The sequence below is a fragment of the Corythoichthys intestinalis genome, chromosome 17 (assembly GCF_030265065.1).
Source record: "Corythoichthys intestinalis isolate RoL2023-P3 chromosome 17, ASM3026506v1, whole genome shotgun sequence".
Classification (NCBI taxonomy): Eukaryota; Metazoa; Chordata; class Actinopteri; order Syngnathiformes; family Syngnathidae; genus Corythoichthys; species Corythoichthys intestinalis.
The window spans coordinates 20353134-20369377 of NC_080411.1; the positions used below are offsets into that span (position 1 = coordinate 20353134).

Sequence of the window (16244 nt, forward strand, 5' to 3'; positions counted from 1 at the left end):
CGAATAAAAAAGACAATTTTATCAGTTCTCAGAACTGCTTAGTTTAAAATTTGCATGTGTTCATTCTAACTCAACTAATTGTCTTTCATGTATCGTGCTTCTATTAATCAAAGAAATACCTCTTGCAAGGATTTCTGATTTGGTGTCTTCCAAGTAGGGGTCGTTTTAAGCACGGCGTTTGCATTAACAGCAAACAGCTGCAGTAAACACGGGAAAATGGAGCAGAGGAGGAAAAAATGTTCTAAGTCTATAAAATATGCAAGTATGCTCTAAATAGAACTCAAAAATAGTTGTACCAAATTTCTGGTAGTTGGCCTTTTTATAAACTACCAATGGTGGGGGTGGCGAGCAAGCTGTGTCTAATTGCCACCTGGAAACAACTTTGGCTGTGAAAACTCTTGTCCCCCATCCATTTGGAGGTTGATTGACATAAGAGAGTCTTAACTGTTCTCCAGGGAGCCTGCACAGAGCCCCTTTGTGCAGCCAATAGAGCCTCGTAACCATGATGTCATGCGGAGTGACTGCAGCAAGGCCCATCAAAGACAGGGAATGGACCTTATGACTCCCACACAGGAAGCTCTCTCTCTCTCTCTCTCTCTCTCTCTCTCTCTCTCTCTCTCTCTCTCTCTCTCTCTCTCTCTCTCTCTCTCTCTCTCTCTCTCTCTCTCTTTCTCTCTAATTTGATGTCTCGTTAACTGTCACTAACTCTTTCTTTTGGACATGTTGTGTTTTAGTTGCCAAGCGACCCTTGCCAAAACATCACATATTCAAAAGTGGTGCATGACATCACCATCACTGCTCATTTATAACTCATTCAGTGCAAGCACCATTTCTTGTAAAACATTTACACCTTCATCAAATGAGTGTCCCATCTGTGTTAGACTCCAGAATCATTTTTCAGATGTATTTGAAGTTGAGATGTGACCGAAAAGTCGGCGCCGATAACTTTTGGCCGGAAATAGCTAAAATTGCATTTCGGTTTTCAGTTAAAAAAACGAAGGTTTACCACCGAATAGTGTGACGGACCGTAGTCTTCTTGTGAGGATGCAATCAAAACATGTCGAGAAGCAAATTTACTTCTCGTCCCGCGTCACATCGAGTACAGTGCATTTGAGCCTGTGTGTGAGTAGTCTGGAGTTTAATCATGAAAATAGTATACATATAAAGAAGTATTTAAATACATACATGTGCATTTGCTGTGTTTTAGCACAAACATTTTATGGCATGACTACTTCCTTTTTTTGTCACATTTTTTCTGCGACTTCCAGACCCCCTTTACCAGTCGCTGTTTAATCCGGCTAGGAGCGACTTCGCTAGGCTTCATTGCCGCTAGGACTCGGCCCACTCTACTGGCTCTCAATTCCACTTGTTGCACAAGAAAACAGCGAATCTTATTATAAGAAATACGAGAGATTGTAATCGCCTTGGAAAGAGCTTTACTACTTTCGACGAGAACGGAAGGTTTTTATTGTTGTTGTTGTTGTTGTGAACAACAGTTCCACCAAAACGTACATTGAGATCTCATTTAACCTACCAACTGGAGGCATAAAACCCGTTTTTCGAGTGACCCATACTTTCAAGAAATCAAGTTTTCTTCGCCCGTGAAGCCCACCGAATAACATGCTACGACGACGACGGCACCTCTGCTATAGGACGCATTCTGAGTTTGCCACAAAATGCTCACTGCCACTGGGAACGGCACACTCCCAAGGGGTTTTAATCTGCACCTTTCAAACAAAATTTCTCCAGCTTCAGGGGTCGTAGAACATTTTGGAAGATGTTTGCATACTTGTGAGAAGGGACCATATTTTATTTCCACTTGATCGTAGAAAAAAAATGTAATTAAAAAAAGGCTATAGTAAAGGGCATTAATTGGAAAATGATAAAATAAACAATCTTTTCCCTTCGGCTTTTCTCTTCAGGGGTCACCACAGTGAATCAGTTGACTCCATCTAACCCTGTCCTCTGGATCCTTTGCTCTCATGCCAGCTAACTTAATAAATGAAATAAATGAAATAAAAAAATTAATTGTATACAGTGAAAAAAATAAGTATTTGAACACCCTGCTATTTTGCAAGTTCTCCCACTTAGAAATCATGGAGGAGAATTTTCATCTTAGGTGCATGTCCACTGTGAGAGCGATAATCTAAAAAGACAAATCCAGAAATCACAATGCATGATTTTTTTTTAACAATTTATTTGTGTGATACAGCTGCAAATAAGTATTTAAAGACCTGTCTATCACCTACAATTCTGACCCTGAAAGACCTGTTAGTCTGCCTATTAAAAGTCCACCTCCACTCCATGTATTATCCTGAATCAGATGTACCTGTTTGAGGTCAATAACTGCATAAAGACACCTGTCCACCCCATACAATCAGTAAGACTCAAAGTTGTAACATGGCCAGGACCAAAGAACTGTCCAAAGACACCAGAGATAAATTGTACACCTCCACAAGGCTGGAAAGGGTTACAGAGCAATTACCAAGCAGCTTGGTGAAAAAAGGTCCACTGTCAGAGCAATCATTAGTAAATGGAAGAAGCTAAACATGATGGCCCATCTCCGTTGGAGTGGAGCCTCATGTTAGATATCACCTCGTGGGGTCTCAATGATCCTAAGAAAGGTAAGGAATCAGCCCAGAACTACACGGCAGGAGTTGGTCAATGACCTGAAAAGAGCTGGGACCACAGTTTCCAAGGTCACTGTTGGTAATACACTAAGACGTCATGGTTTGAAATCATGTATGGCACGGAAGGTTCCTCTGCTTAAACCAGCACATGTCAATGCCCGTCTTATGTTTGCCTATGACCATTTGGATGATGCAGAGGAGTCATGGGAGCAGGTTTTGTGGTCAGATAAGAGAAAAAAAAACTTTTTGGTCATAATTCCACTAATGATGAGTACTATCCCAAGAACACCATCCCTACTGTGTAGCAATGGGGTGGTAGCATCATGCTTTGGGGGTGTTTTTCTGCGCATGGGACAGGACAAGTGCACTGTATTAAAGAGAGGATTAGTGGGGCCATGTATTGTGAGACTTTGGGGAACAAACGCTTTCCCTCAGTCAGAGCATTGAAGATGGGTCATGGCTGGGTCTTTCAAGATGACAATGACCCAAAGCACACAGCCAGGAAAACCAAGGAGTGGCTCCATAAGAAGCCCATCAATGTTCTAGCATGGCCTAGTCAGTCTCCAGACCTAAACCCAATAGAAAACCTTTGAAGGGAGCGAAAACTCAGCGACAGCCCAGAAACCTGACTGATCTAGAGAAGATCTGTGTGGAGGAGTGGGCAGAGATCCCTCCTGCAGCGTGTGCAAACCTGGTGAAAAACTACAGGAAATGTTTGACCTCTGTAACTGCAAACAAAGGCTACTGTATCAAATACTGACATTCGTTTTCCTCAGGTGTTCAAATACTTATTTGCGGCTATTTCACCAAAATAAATCGTTAAAAAATATCATACATTGTGATTTCTTGATTCTTCTTTTAGATTATCTCCGTCACAGTGGACATGCATCTACGATGGAAATTTCAGACTCCTCCATGATTTCTAAGTGGGAGAACTTAGATAGCAGGGTGTTCAAATACATATTTTCTTCACTGTACATGTGTATTATTCGGCCTTTCAGTTAAGTGTTTTCAGTATTTTGTTTGGCCTGAGAATTTTGCTTTTGGTGCATTCTTAATTTTAAAGCAAACTGGGAATCACCAATAGGCCTGTTATTGGTTACAGTATTAAAAACTTGACACTGGGAGAAAGTATCCCATATTTTGCTCGAATGGCAATGTATAAAGGGAGGAAAATTGGTTGACGGACCATATTTCCTTTCTTTCACTTAGTTACTATATGTAGCCCTCTTACTGCTTAATAATGTCTTCCAGATGCTTTGACAGTTAGAATGTCTTTAATGAGGGGACAGAGCATTCTGCCAGTGAGTTGAAGCCCAGAAACATGACCCCTTGCTTAATGGGTTACTCTGGCATCTCCCCATGACTGACTATCAAACAACATTGTGCTACCTGTACCAAAAGAAGTTGAAGAGAGGTGCCTTACTATGTGTCCCTTCAATACAGAGAGAGTTTTCTGACCGGATCTAAAAAATACACCAAGCCAATAAATAGAAGCTGAATCGCAAAACAAAACTGCAAAGCCAAAGTATAACCGTGAGTCGGCTTGTTTGGACAAATGTTATGAAAAAAAAAAACTTCAATTTTCCTTGCATTGATGTAAGAACTGGATGATGATAAAGGACAGTCTTTACATCAACATGTGGTTTGGGCTTTGCGAGAACACAATATTCTAGTTATAATGGGAGTTTAGTCATCCTTTCCCCTGCTTACATCATGTTGTCATTACGACCCATCCTTGCTGGAGAGGTTGTTTAAAGCTCATTAAATGACACATTTACAGCTTTGGGGAACCTCTCTCCCTGAACATAGTTTTGTAGGCAATTGGGCACAAACATAAGCTATGTATTGTATTCATAAATGGACAGGCGTGGGAGAATATATGCATTCAAAACATTTATTTGTCAGTACTAAACCTTGTGACAAATCATGAGATATCCTAATACAATATTCCGATGTTATCTTGGCCAACCTCCATTTTGTATGAAATATAATGAATTACTTTTCTTAAGCAACGTTCGTGAGAGCTGAGATTAGAAGACTAAAGACCCCTTATCTATGACTTTGTTCCAGTTAACTTAGAGAACAGTAGTCAACCAAGAGTTCTGAGCAAATTACACTGATCATATAATGCAAATTATTTTCCCTTGTAGAGTCGTTCCGCATGCTTAGTGCCGCGATAGCACCTCAACCCTCAGAGTGACATTCTCAAATCATATTGACATTCTTCCCCCATAAAATTTAAGCAGTTTTCTATTTCTTTCTCAGTGCCGTAATTGCTGGCACAGTGATGCACAAGATGCTTTAAGTGTTGTCAGTGAATCTGGACTTTAGGCTAAAATCATGATGGAATTCTTGAACAGGAACACAAGTGTATATATATTAGGGCTGTCAAAATTATCGCGTTAACAGGCAGGAATTAATTTTTTTAATTAATCACGTTTAAATATTTGACGCATTTAACGTACATGCCTCGCTCAAACAGATTAAAATGACAGCACAGTGTCGTGTCCACTTGTTACTTGTGTTTTTTTGGTGTTTTGTCGCCCTCTCCTGGCGCCTGGGTGCGACTGATTTTATGGGTTTCAGCACCAATGAGCATTGTGTAATTATTGACATCAACAATGGCGGACTACTAGTTTATTTTTTGATTGAAAATTCTACAAATTTTATTAAAAAAGAAAACATTATGAGGGGTTTTAATATAAAATTTCTATAATTTGTTCTAACATTTATCTTTTAAGAAATCTTTCTATCCATGGATCGCCTTAACAGAATGTTAATAATGTTAATGCCATCTTGTTGATTTATTGTTAAAATAAACAAATACAGTACTTAGGTACCGTATGTTGAATGTATATATCCGTCTTGTGTCTTATCTTTCCATTCCAACAATAATTTACAGAAAAATATGGCATATTTTATAGATGGTTTGAATTGCGATTAATTACGATTAATTAATTTTTAAGCTGTAATTAACTTGATTAAAAATTTTAATCGTTTGACAGCCCTAATATATATGTACATAATGAATGCATGAAAGATCCGGCACAAATTGATTGTTAACATGCCAACACAGATAACATGGAAGTGAACCATGATAGTAAAAATAATTCATACATTTTCCACACTGCTTATCATCTTCGGGATCATGGGGTGCTGGAGCCTATCCCAGCTGAAATGGCGCGAAAGACGGAATACACCCTGAACTGATTGCCAGTCAGTCACATATAGAGAAGGACAATACATATTTTTATTGCAAAAATATTACAAAATACAGGTTTACAAGATTAAATCCAAGTTATTATGATCGCCCCAAAACTAGCTTATACGCAACTCTGAACTGGAAGTCTTGATTATACAAAAAATTGGTATCTACATAAAAAAAACAAAACAAAAAAAAAACATTAAATATATTTGACCAAGCCAGTATGAAAAAATAAATGAATAAAACACGGTCAACTTCTGCAAGTAGACACTAGGTTTAATTTAGAAAGAAGTGATAAGCCCTACAATTGTGTGGAAACTCCATACAAATGGTTTCAAGTTGCAGAATTACTAGCAACACAGAAAAAGGGCAGCAGCAGCTGCATTTTAAAAGAAAGTTTCAATTTTAGATATGGCTCAAGGCAGAAATTGGGCCACTGCGGACTTTGATGTCTTAATTGTGTGTGTGTATGTGTGCGTTTCCGTCTAAATGTATGCATGTGTACGTATGTGTGTGTGTGTTTTAATTTAAAAGAAAATAGCAGGGCACGTTGATGAACCAAAATACAGAAAGAAGGATGATGCAAAAGGGAAGAATGGTAAAATAGTACATCCACGGAGGGAATGGAAGAAAATTGAAGGGACAGAGGCAGTATGTGGTGTAAGAAATTGACAAATAGAGCTCTGATATACCAGAAGAGCGACAGAGCTAAAATACTCTGCAATCAAAACTGAATAGGCCATAATTAACTGTGGCACGGGGTCAAAGCAGAGCGTCAGTCTGATGGGAACTACTTAGGAGAATTATATGCATGTCATAGTCAGCATGTGCAATTTTCACTTCTGAGACAAGTGAATACCATTTATAAGACACAATTACTTAGTAGGGCAGCTGGAATTTCATTTTTTTTTTTCACAAGAAACAAATGGGAAAAAAAGCCTCCAACATTTATTTTAAAAAGAAGGCACTGAAAAATTACAATATAACATTGCGGATTAAGAAAAACAATTGTGCGCGAATTTAAGAAAATGTGACTGCATAAGCAAATCCTTGCACTTCGACTTCAATATAAGGCTACATTGGTAATAAATGGCACATGTATGTCAGTGTCTGTGACTGGACTCACCTGCGGGCTGACACTGGGGCCGTAGCCCATACCGGGTGAGGTCATGGAGTGAGGGCCCATGGGCGAGCTGATGACAGAGAAGGGCGAGGCCAGGCCGTTCATGGGTGAGCTCAACGTGCTGATGGGAGAGTGAAGAGACCCAGAAGGTCCCATGGTCGTTGGACTGAGCAATGATGGATGCATTCCTCGATGGGAGGTTGGCGAGCCCAGGGGAGAAGAGCCCATCTGACCTGTTGAGTCTGTTCAAGAAAAAAATGAAGTATTTAAAATGTTTTATATAGGCTTTGACCAAGTCATCAAATTTTTTGTTTGGATAACGTCTGAATTTGCCACCAAATCGATCACAGGGCACAATTCGACAAATAGTATTGTTGTGCTATTGCATGGAATTAAATGGACCAGTCTGCGCAAAGCTAGGTGTATCAGCATAGCAAGCGTGTCTTTGCAGAAACACATGGCGGAAGTAACAATTTTGTAAATAAAATGCACGCCTGTAAAAAACACAGGCATGCACAAAGAGGCCCCGTTTCTACCTAGAAGGTACTCATGCTTGTTCTGGGCTTGTAGCTGTTAATCATTAATTGTAACAGGGAAAATAATCTTTTGAATAACATAAAAGTCAACAATTAACATTGTTTGAATGCTATTACAAAGATGTTAGATTGTTTAAAAAAAACAAAAACAAAAAAAAAAACAATAAAGATCTTTGTTTTAAATGAACAGACAGGCTACTAAAATGAAAATGGAAACAAATAAATCATTGCCCAAAGTTTTATACAGCAAATTCAGTTTTTCAAATACCGTATTTTTCGGACTACAAGTCGCACCTGAGTATAAGTCGCACCAGCCATAAAATGCCCAACGAAGAGAAAAAACCCAATATAAGTCGCACCGGAGTATAAGTCGCATTTTTGGGGAAAATTTACTTGATAAAATCCAACACATAGAACAGACATGTCATCTTCAAAGGCAATTTAATATAAAAATACAATAGAGAACATGCTGAATAAGTGTACAGTGTACGGTGCATGAAAAACGAAATGCGAATATACTGTCCTCACCAGGACGCTACGACTCGGTCCTGGCTATTCAGCGGGCTAAACTCCCAAATGACGATGCTGGACATCTGTATAATTTGCTGAATCAATTTCGTCCTCGATACCAAACAGGTTTGCATCAACATGAATAAATGATAATTAGGTGCTTTTACAGCAACGACAAAAATGGTTAGCATGCCTTCACTAGCATTAGCACATCGTTCAAACAACCACACAACTGGCTCTAAGTGTCCGATCGCGGGTGGAAAACCCACAACAACAACAGAACAGATGACACACACAGGCGTTGCCTCTGTAGAGATATTTTACAAGCATAAACAATGAACGTAGGTTCGCAGCCGTGTTTCTCTCTCGCTAACTCACCCACCCACTCACTCAGCTACGTAGCTGTCGGTCTTCTTCTGGCGTGTGAGCGCTCTTCTTCACTTAAACAAGTGCGAGTGCGCCCCCACGTGGGCATGAAAGCACTACAAACTAAAAGCATGCATTTCAATATAAAAAAGTAAATAATACAATTGAACACACATTGCCAAAGGCAGAACGCGAACGTGGCCATAGCTATTAAGAGTTATTCAGATAACTATAGCATAAAGAACATGCTAACAAGTTTACCAAACCACCAGTGTCACGCCACAACACCAAAATAACATGTGAAATGATATCATAATGTGTTAATAATTTTACACACAAGTCGCTTCTGAGTATAAGTCGCACCCCCAGCCAAACTATGAAAAAAACCGCGACTTATAGTCCGAAAAATACGGTAATTTAAATAAAACTAAAAAGCCAATGAACGCTGACGAGTCACTGGTGGTGTACTGGTACATTGGTCTGACTTCAGCCAAGCCACCGCAGGAGGAATTCCTGCTCAGTCATAGTGTGAATGAGTGTGAATGGGTGACCGTCTCTTCATGTGTCCTGTGACTGACTGGCGATCAGTTCTGTTTGTAGTCTGCCCTTTGCTCAAAATAATTTGGAATAGGCCCCAGCACCCCGCAACCCCTGACCAGGATAAGCAGTGGAGGAAAATGGACGGCTCAATGGATTGATAAAATGTAAAATTTTTACTGAGCTTTGTTTTAAGTTGAATCTAGGGATGTTCCCGATCTGATCATGTGATCAGCCAATCACACAATTTGTCAGTGAAGAGGAATCGGTTTTTCAATCAAAAAATGATTTTTTTTTTTTTTTTTTTTAAACTTCTAAGGCAGGGGTGGGCAAACCGGTACTCGAGGGCCGCAGTGGGTCCTGGTCTTTGTTCCAACTGACCCAGCACAGATAGTTTAACCAATGCGTTTTCAGCAGAAATGGGAAGCAACTGACTGCACTCGACTGATTGCACTTGTAAAACAGCAGATTGGTGAAAAGGTGTCCTCTTAATGGGTTGCAACAAAAACCCGCACCCACTGCGGCCCTTTGTGGAATTAATTGCCCACCTCTGTTCTAAGGGCTAAATAATAACAAAATAATCCAGAGATACTATGGCATTGCCAAAAGAAACAAAAATACAAGTTTTACACTCTGCAGCCTGGAAGAGGAAGTACTGTTCCCAGTACAGTACTGTAACATATTTAGAACTTCTGTTCAAATTGAGAGAAAAAAAGACTTTTATTTTCCAGTATCGGATTTGGACTCGGTATTGGCAGATTCTCAAACTATGGTGACTTGGACTCGGGTGCAAACATATGCTATCGGGACATCTTTAGTTGAAACCACAACAAAAAAGCGCTGGGAGTTCCCAGGCACAACAGCATACAGTAACTGAATAAAATAACTCTAACTATAGAGGCGGAGATAGCCAAGCCAAAAGAACCCAGTTTAGATTGATCTTTTATCCGTTGAGACATTTAAAAAGGAATACAAGACGGATAAATGCCAAAAAAGGCCAAAAGCTCCAGCAAACATCTTTTCAAATTCCATCCCATCGATATAGACCCTACCCACCGACGTCACAAAACCACGTGCTCGCTGTATGGTTCCGCCCCCTTGTCCGTCATTTTGTCTCTGTATTAGCATTGGTTTCAATTGATCGAGGAATTTAAAATGCATTTCATGGAAGACCCGGTGCTTTCGGATGCCGTAAACTCACTGGATGTGTTGCATAAAAGGCATTATGTGGAAAAGCTTCGTTCTATACAGTCGCCAGATCCATATTTGATGCCCAAATCGATGTTTTTCGACCCACTGTCTTCGCCCTGTCTGCCTGACATCTGCTATGCTGATATTTACAACTATCTTGTCCACACAAAATCAGCCTATTCTCACGAAAATTTCAAAAACTTCAAGAGCTTGGAGGCTTATAAATACTTCGTTGCTGGTTGGGTGAAACAGGTCCTCGTCCACGAAAATTCGGCAGGAATCTATCTTGTCCTTGGAAAGGTGAGTTACGAAATTTTCAATTCAAAATCTTTTATTCTCGCTAACATCCACTGTCAAGTCTAATTTATTTCATGTCATTTGTCAATGCAGTTAGGGCTTTTTATGTTTATATGGTTTAGCGATAGCACTCTCACTACATACATACGTGTATGTTGTCGGCGATTAGCCTAGCAATGATCTTAATTGTGGTTATTTGTCAGCCCAAAACCCTCTAAGTATATCTTAAATGCATCTTACCGGATATAAAATGACTACTACATAGTCTGTGGTGATTTTTTGGTGCCCAGTTTTCACGTCGAATTGCAGCCGTCCATTTCGCTCTCCTCTTTGGATCCCTCGGAATATGGTAAAACTTCAAGTCTCTCCTTCCATCTTCTCTGTTAGTGCAACCAACAGCCACACACGCCTTCACCATTTTGATTATTAATGTTAAGGAGCAGAAAAACACGCCGTAAATAGGAGGAATGCACGTAGCCGTAACAGGTTAACACTATGTTTTGACGGACAATTGGGCGGTACCATTCAGGAGAGCGGAGTTGTGACGTCACGTGGGTAGGGTCTATACAGTACTGTGCAAAAGTTTTAGGCAGGACACCTGCCTAAAAAAAATAGATACAGTACTGTATATATATTTTTTTAATTATTAAATTTATTAGGATCATGGAAGCTTCCACTTGGGGAAAATATATACATACAGTATATCCTGTATATACATAATATAATAAAAATATACAGTACTGTGCAAATGTTTTAGGTAGGACACCTGCCTAAAACTTTTGCACAAAAATTTTGAGCAGGAGGGCATTTTTTTTTCTCCAATGTTTTTTAAACAGCAAAACCCTATCTGGAGGCGAGAGCACACGAAAGCAGAATTACAGACGCCATGACTTTAACGAGATAGTATCGCGTACTTATCTTGTTTTGATCCAAAAACTCCATGTAGCATGTATCACTGAGTGTCAAGACACAGTTGTGAATGTCCACAGCTGGATTTTTTTGGGATATTATGGGCGAAACATGGCAATATAACAAGGGTCACGATGCAGAAATCGCAGACATCAAGGAGTGGTCGAGATTTTCTTTTTCATATATTTACCCCTTTAAATGTCCCCCCCCCCCCCCCCCCCCAATTTTTCTTTGTTTGGATCAATTATTTATCATCTAACATATTGGAGAAAATGCGACAGTTACAAAAAAAAAAAAAAAATACAATAAGTGATAGTTATGAGGTATATATCACTTTTTTACAGACATCATTTTTTTCCATTCTGAAGTTATTTGTTTAAAAGTTTAAAATATGCGAGTGAATAATTTTTTTTAAGTCGATTAAAAAAAACAACAACGAAATATTAGACATCAATTAATGATTCTAAGCTAAAAATGACAGACATTTTGAATAATAAATATAATTAATTGCCTTCGTTTTATGGCTGGGTTGACACAAAAGCGGTTGCGCGACATCTGTAAACTGGGGTTTTCAGGGTAAAACAGACTAATTAAAAATAGTTCGGGGGCTTAATGCACCATGAATCTGCTATGGCAGCATACAGACATATTGTTCTATCAAACACAGTAGTTGTTTTGTCTTAAAATACAGCAGTTTCTTTTAAAGAGGAATGCAAGTGCAGAAACTGCTTTTTCAGTCTTGTCTGTGTTTTCCGCCATATGCATGTTTGCTTTTTTTCAGTTGGGGTAGTGGAAAAGAGGATGAATCTTTGCATCACTGTGTACTGCATTTCTCAGAGAGGCAAGCTTACTGCGAACCCAGCTGAGCCAAAAATGTTCCTGCACATCCTGCTTTCCTCATGAGCACTTCCCGTGAGCACTCACACACACACACAGACCTCATCCTTTTGAAAACAAACAGACATCCTTCTTAATAAAGGTCTAACAACAGCTCTGCATCAGGCGGTATTAGTTCAGTGTTTAATCCTATGAATGATACCCCTGAAGCTTCTAGTCTTCCAATTACATTTTTCTCTAAAATGCACCCACACACACAATTTCTGCTAAAATAAACAAATAAATGAAGAGTTCTTTATGAGCCAGCAATTCCCGCAACCCCTTTCCAATTGGGTTTTAATTCAGGCAGATAAAAAGAGCTGTGGTATTAGAGTTGCCAATCTGCCATTGTAGGTCTCAGCAGGAGGTTCGAGGGGGGGCTTTGGGGAGGTACACAGTTGACAGATTCCCAGCCAGTTTCTACTTCTTCTGGGATAACAGCCTGGAAGGTACTGGTATCAGTTTAGATGAAAACAGAAAATAAATATAAAATATGACAATCTCTTCTCTAATATGCTCATTCAGAATAACAAAAATCAAACGAATTGTGCAAAGCAATGCAACCAAATATCCGTCAGTAAAACAAATGCATGTCTGTGTTTGCATGCTACTTCATGCTTGCCCGACTGAGATTAGAGCAGGAAGAAAAAGTACTCTCTTCATTTCCTGCCTTAAAACTGGAGGGTAAAAGGTCATAGGAATACAATGAATTTGAAAGTTGTTGCAACGTCCAAGACAAGAGTGGGTGATTTACTTTAAAGTGGGACAAAAACTGTATCTCTGTTGTCAAGTGCAGCCTGTATCTGTCAAATGACGTAAATTTAGCACTGAGAATTCTTACAATTACAGAAATTAGGACCATCTCTCTGGCAGCCAATAGCAGATTTTCCTGTTTACCACCTCCATTCGCAATAGAAGCATCTTATTTCTAAACAATACTTCTTCACATCGCTCTTATCCTCTGTTGTTTGGAGTGAATGCAGTGGAAAATGTGCCAATTTGTGCTTTTGCTGTTGCCGTATTGGATGTTTCAATGGATGATTGAGAGATGCAGCTTCTTGCAATGATAAAAGCAGGCAGCAAAATTACACAAGGGCTATTAGATGGAAAATCAGCAACACAGCTCGGTTTTGTTTGACGTCTGAGCTTTCACAGTGGATTAGTAATGACCATTCTTTTCTAAAAAGCCTCTCCAACATCTTCATCATCTTAAGTGATGTTTTTGCAGTGTCCTTTTTTTGTTAAACAGGAAATTGAAATATAATTCATTACTTTTATAAATCTTTAATAAATGACGAATCTGATTAGAAATGTAACCACAGATGCATGATCAGTGTATATTTTAAGATTGGCTTTTGACTTAAACCTTTATTGCCAAACGTATCACATTTGATACACCTAAAATTTCATGATTTTGAGACTACGTCAAAATTTTGACAATTCTTTTTGGAAAAAATAAAAATAAAATGATGGATGCAAGTGAACATATGCATCTGCAGGTTCCATGAGAACCCCAAACAGGATTTAGCAAGGGTTATAGCTATCAGAGCGCTTATTACACATATTCATTTTGACTTTTCTTTTTAAACATTTGAAAAAAAGGTTTGATTAGGACCTTATTTTTCAAATTTTGGGATTCTCTGATAATTGCTTCATGTTGCAGGTATTTAATAATATGGACTTTTCTGCCAACATATTCATCTTTTTTCAAAACAGGCTGACACATTGGCTGAAGCAAATGGGTACACCTATTGCACTTATCTTATGCTCCAATTCAATTATTCATCCTTTGACTAGAATTTGAGAGCTCATGTTACCTTTACATCCGTTCATTCACATTCATTGTTTAAACTAACAATTTAGTTCAGGTTAAGGCTACATATTTTCCTTAGTTCTGAGATTACAGCTACCCCCCGCCCCCCCCAAAAAAAGCGCATGATTTTTTACATCAGGCTTAATCTTCAAGTTAGCAAGGGTTTAATTAGTTGGTGGAGTTGATTTCAACAAATTCCATGTAACGTATTTTTTGGACAATAAGTCACACCTGAGTACAAGTCGCACCAGCCAAAAAATGTGCAATGAAAAGGAAAAAAACATATATAAGTCGCATTTTTTGGGGGAAATTTATTTGATAGAATCCAGCACCAAGAACAGACATGTCATCTTGAAAGGCAATTTAAAATAAAAATATAATAGAGAACGACATGCTGAATAAGTGTACAGTATGCTAACATTACATGATGCTAGAAGTAAGATCAGGCCTAAAAAATCCAGCCCGACCCGACCGGCCCACGGGTAGTAAAGCCCGACGCGGCCCGAGCCTGATCAAATAACTTCATTTGCTTGTCCGAACCCGAAAAAAACCTGAAATTTTTGAAATTTTTTGTTTTATTTGTAGGCACGAGCCCGAAAAAAAAAAAAAAAAAAAAGAAATTCTATTTTTTATTTGTGAGGACTCAGGAGAAGGAGGAAATGTGGTGATGCGATGCGTGGTTGCGTTTTGCGTGATCACATTTGTGATGATGCCTGTGAATATATGCATAATGATAACAAATTAAAGCCTGTTTTTTGTAACGAATTCTCCCAGTTAAACAAGACTAAGATGGATTTTCAATAAACATTTATATTAGGGCTGCCAAACGATTAAATTTTTAATCGAGTTAATCACAGCTTAAAAATTAATTAATCGTAATTAATCACATTTCAAACCACCTATAAAATATGCCATATTTTTATGTAAATTATTGTTGAAATGGAAAGATAAGACACAAGACGGATATTCTGTATACATTCAACATACTCTACATAAGTAATGTATTTGTTTATTATAACAAAAAAATCAACAAGATGGCATTAACATTAACATTCTGTTAAAGCGATCCATGGGTAGAAAGACTTGTAGTTCTTAAAAGATAAATGTTAGTACAAGTTATAGAAATGTTGTACTAAAACCCCTCTTAATGTTTTAATAAAATTTGTAAAATTTGCAACCAAAAAATAAACTAGTAGGTGGCCATCGTTGATGTCAATAATTACACAATTCTCATGGTCATAAAATCAGTCGCACCCAAGCGCCAGCAGAGGGCGATAAAACTCCAAAAAACACAAGTAACAGGTGCATATGACCCTGTGCGTTCATTTGAATCTGTTTGAGTGGGGCGTGTGCGTTAATTGCGTCAAACATTTCAACGTGATTAATTTAAAAAAATAATTACCGCCCGTTAACGCGATAATTTTGACAGCCCTAATTTATATCTTTTATATTTGTGTGTCTGTTCTAACAGGTGGATAGTGGATTTGACATTTATTTTAATCTCTTTGAGTTGGCAGAAAAATAACTCTTAAAAAGGTTTTCTCAATGTTTATATAGTCTACATATTTTTATGATCATTATAAATGCATTTACACAATGAAATATCGCTGGAAACGTTTGTTAAATATTTCTCGTATAAGACGAAAGCGCCACATTCGTTTACATTCAGCAAAGCTGACACAGGTTTCTGTATAGCATCTTCAACAATTTGAATCCATTCCATACCCCACTCCTACCGCAGTTGTTTGCTTTTCAATTCCTCTGTCTTTAGTTTGTGTTTCACTCCTAGCTGCTGCATATCGAAAAGGAAATACCAGGATGGACTCGCGGAAGGCGGCAGGGCGGTAGGGGAAGATTGAACAGAGGGCGGGGCCACGGCGTTCATGTGCGCAGGCATGCACAGCGCCTTCTCTGTTTTATCCAAATGATTAATTTATTTAACATCCATAAATGGTTTTAGTACAAATATATGAATATACATTTATTTTAAAAAATAAAATAAAAAGGCTTTGTTTTTAAGATAAAGTTATTAAAACTTACTGTTGTATGTCAATAACTGCAGTTTTAACAACAACATTTTTAATAGAGAAGCTCTGCAGAGAAACAGGGCGGAGTGATTTTTTTCACCGCTGATTTTTTTATGTTGTAGCCAGCAGCAAGTAACCAGTTTATAGTGTTTCTTGTTCTTCATAGGAAATTTTCCTTTGTCCATTTCTTCGGTTTGTTTCCACAGTCTCTAAATGCACAT

At 38.4% G+C, this 16244-nt stretch overlaps 1 protein-coding gene across 5 annotated transcripts in view; it reads right to left on the minus strand.

Moving 5' to 3' along the window:
• rxraa (retinoid X receptor, alpha a) overlaps positions 1–16244 on the minus strand; it is a 178804-nt gene that overhangs the window by 81063 nt on the left and 81497 nt on the right. For all 5 annotated transcript variants that reach the window (XM_057818139.1, XM_057818142.1, XM_057818140.1 and 2 more), the window contains exon 3: positions 6965–7203. In XM_057818139.1, the coding sequence (XP_057674122.1) occupies positions 6965–7203 (239 nt within the window). The remainder of the gene's footprint in view (positions 1–6964; positions 7204–16244) is intronic.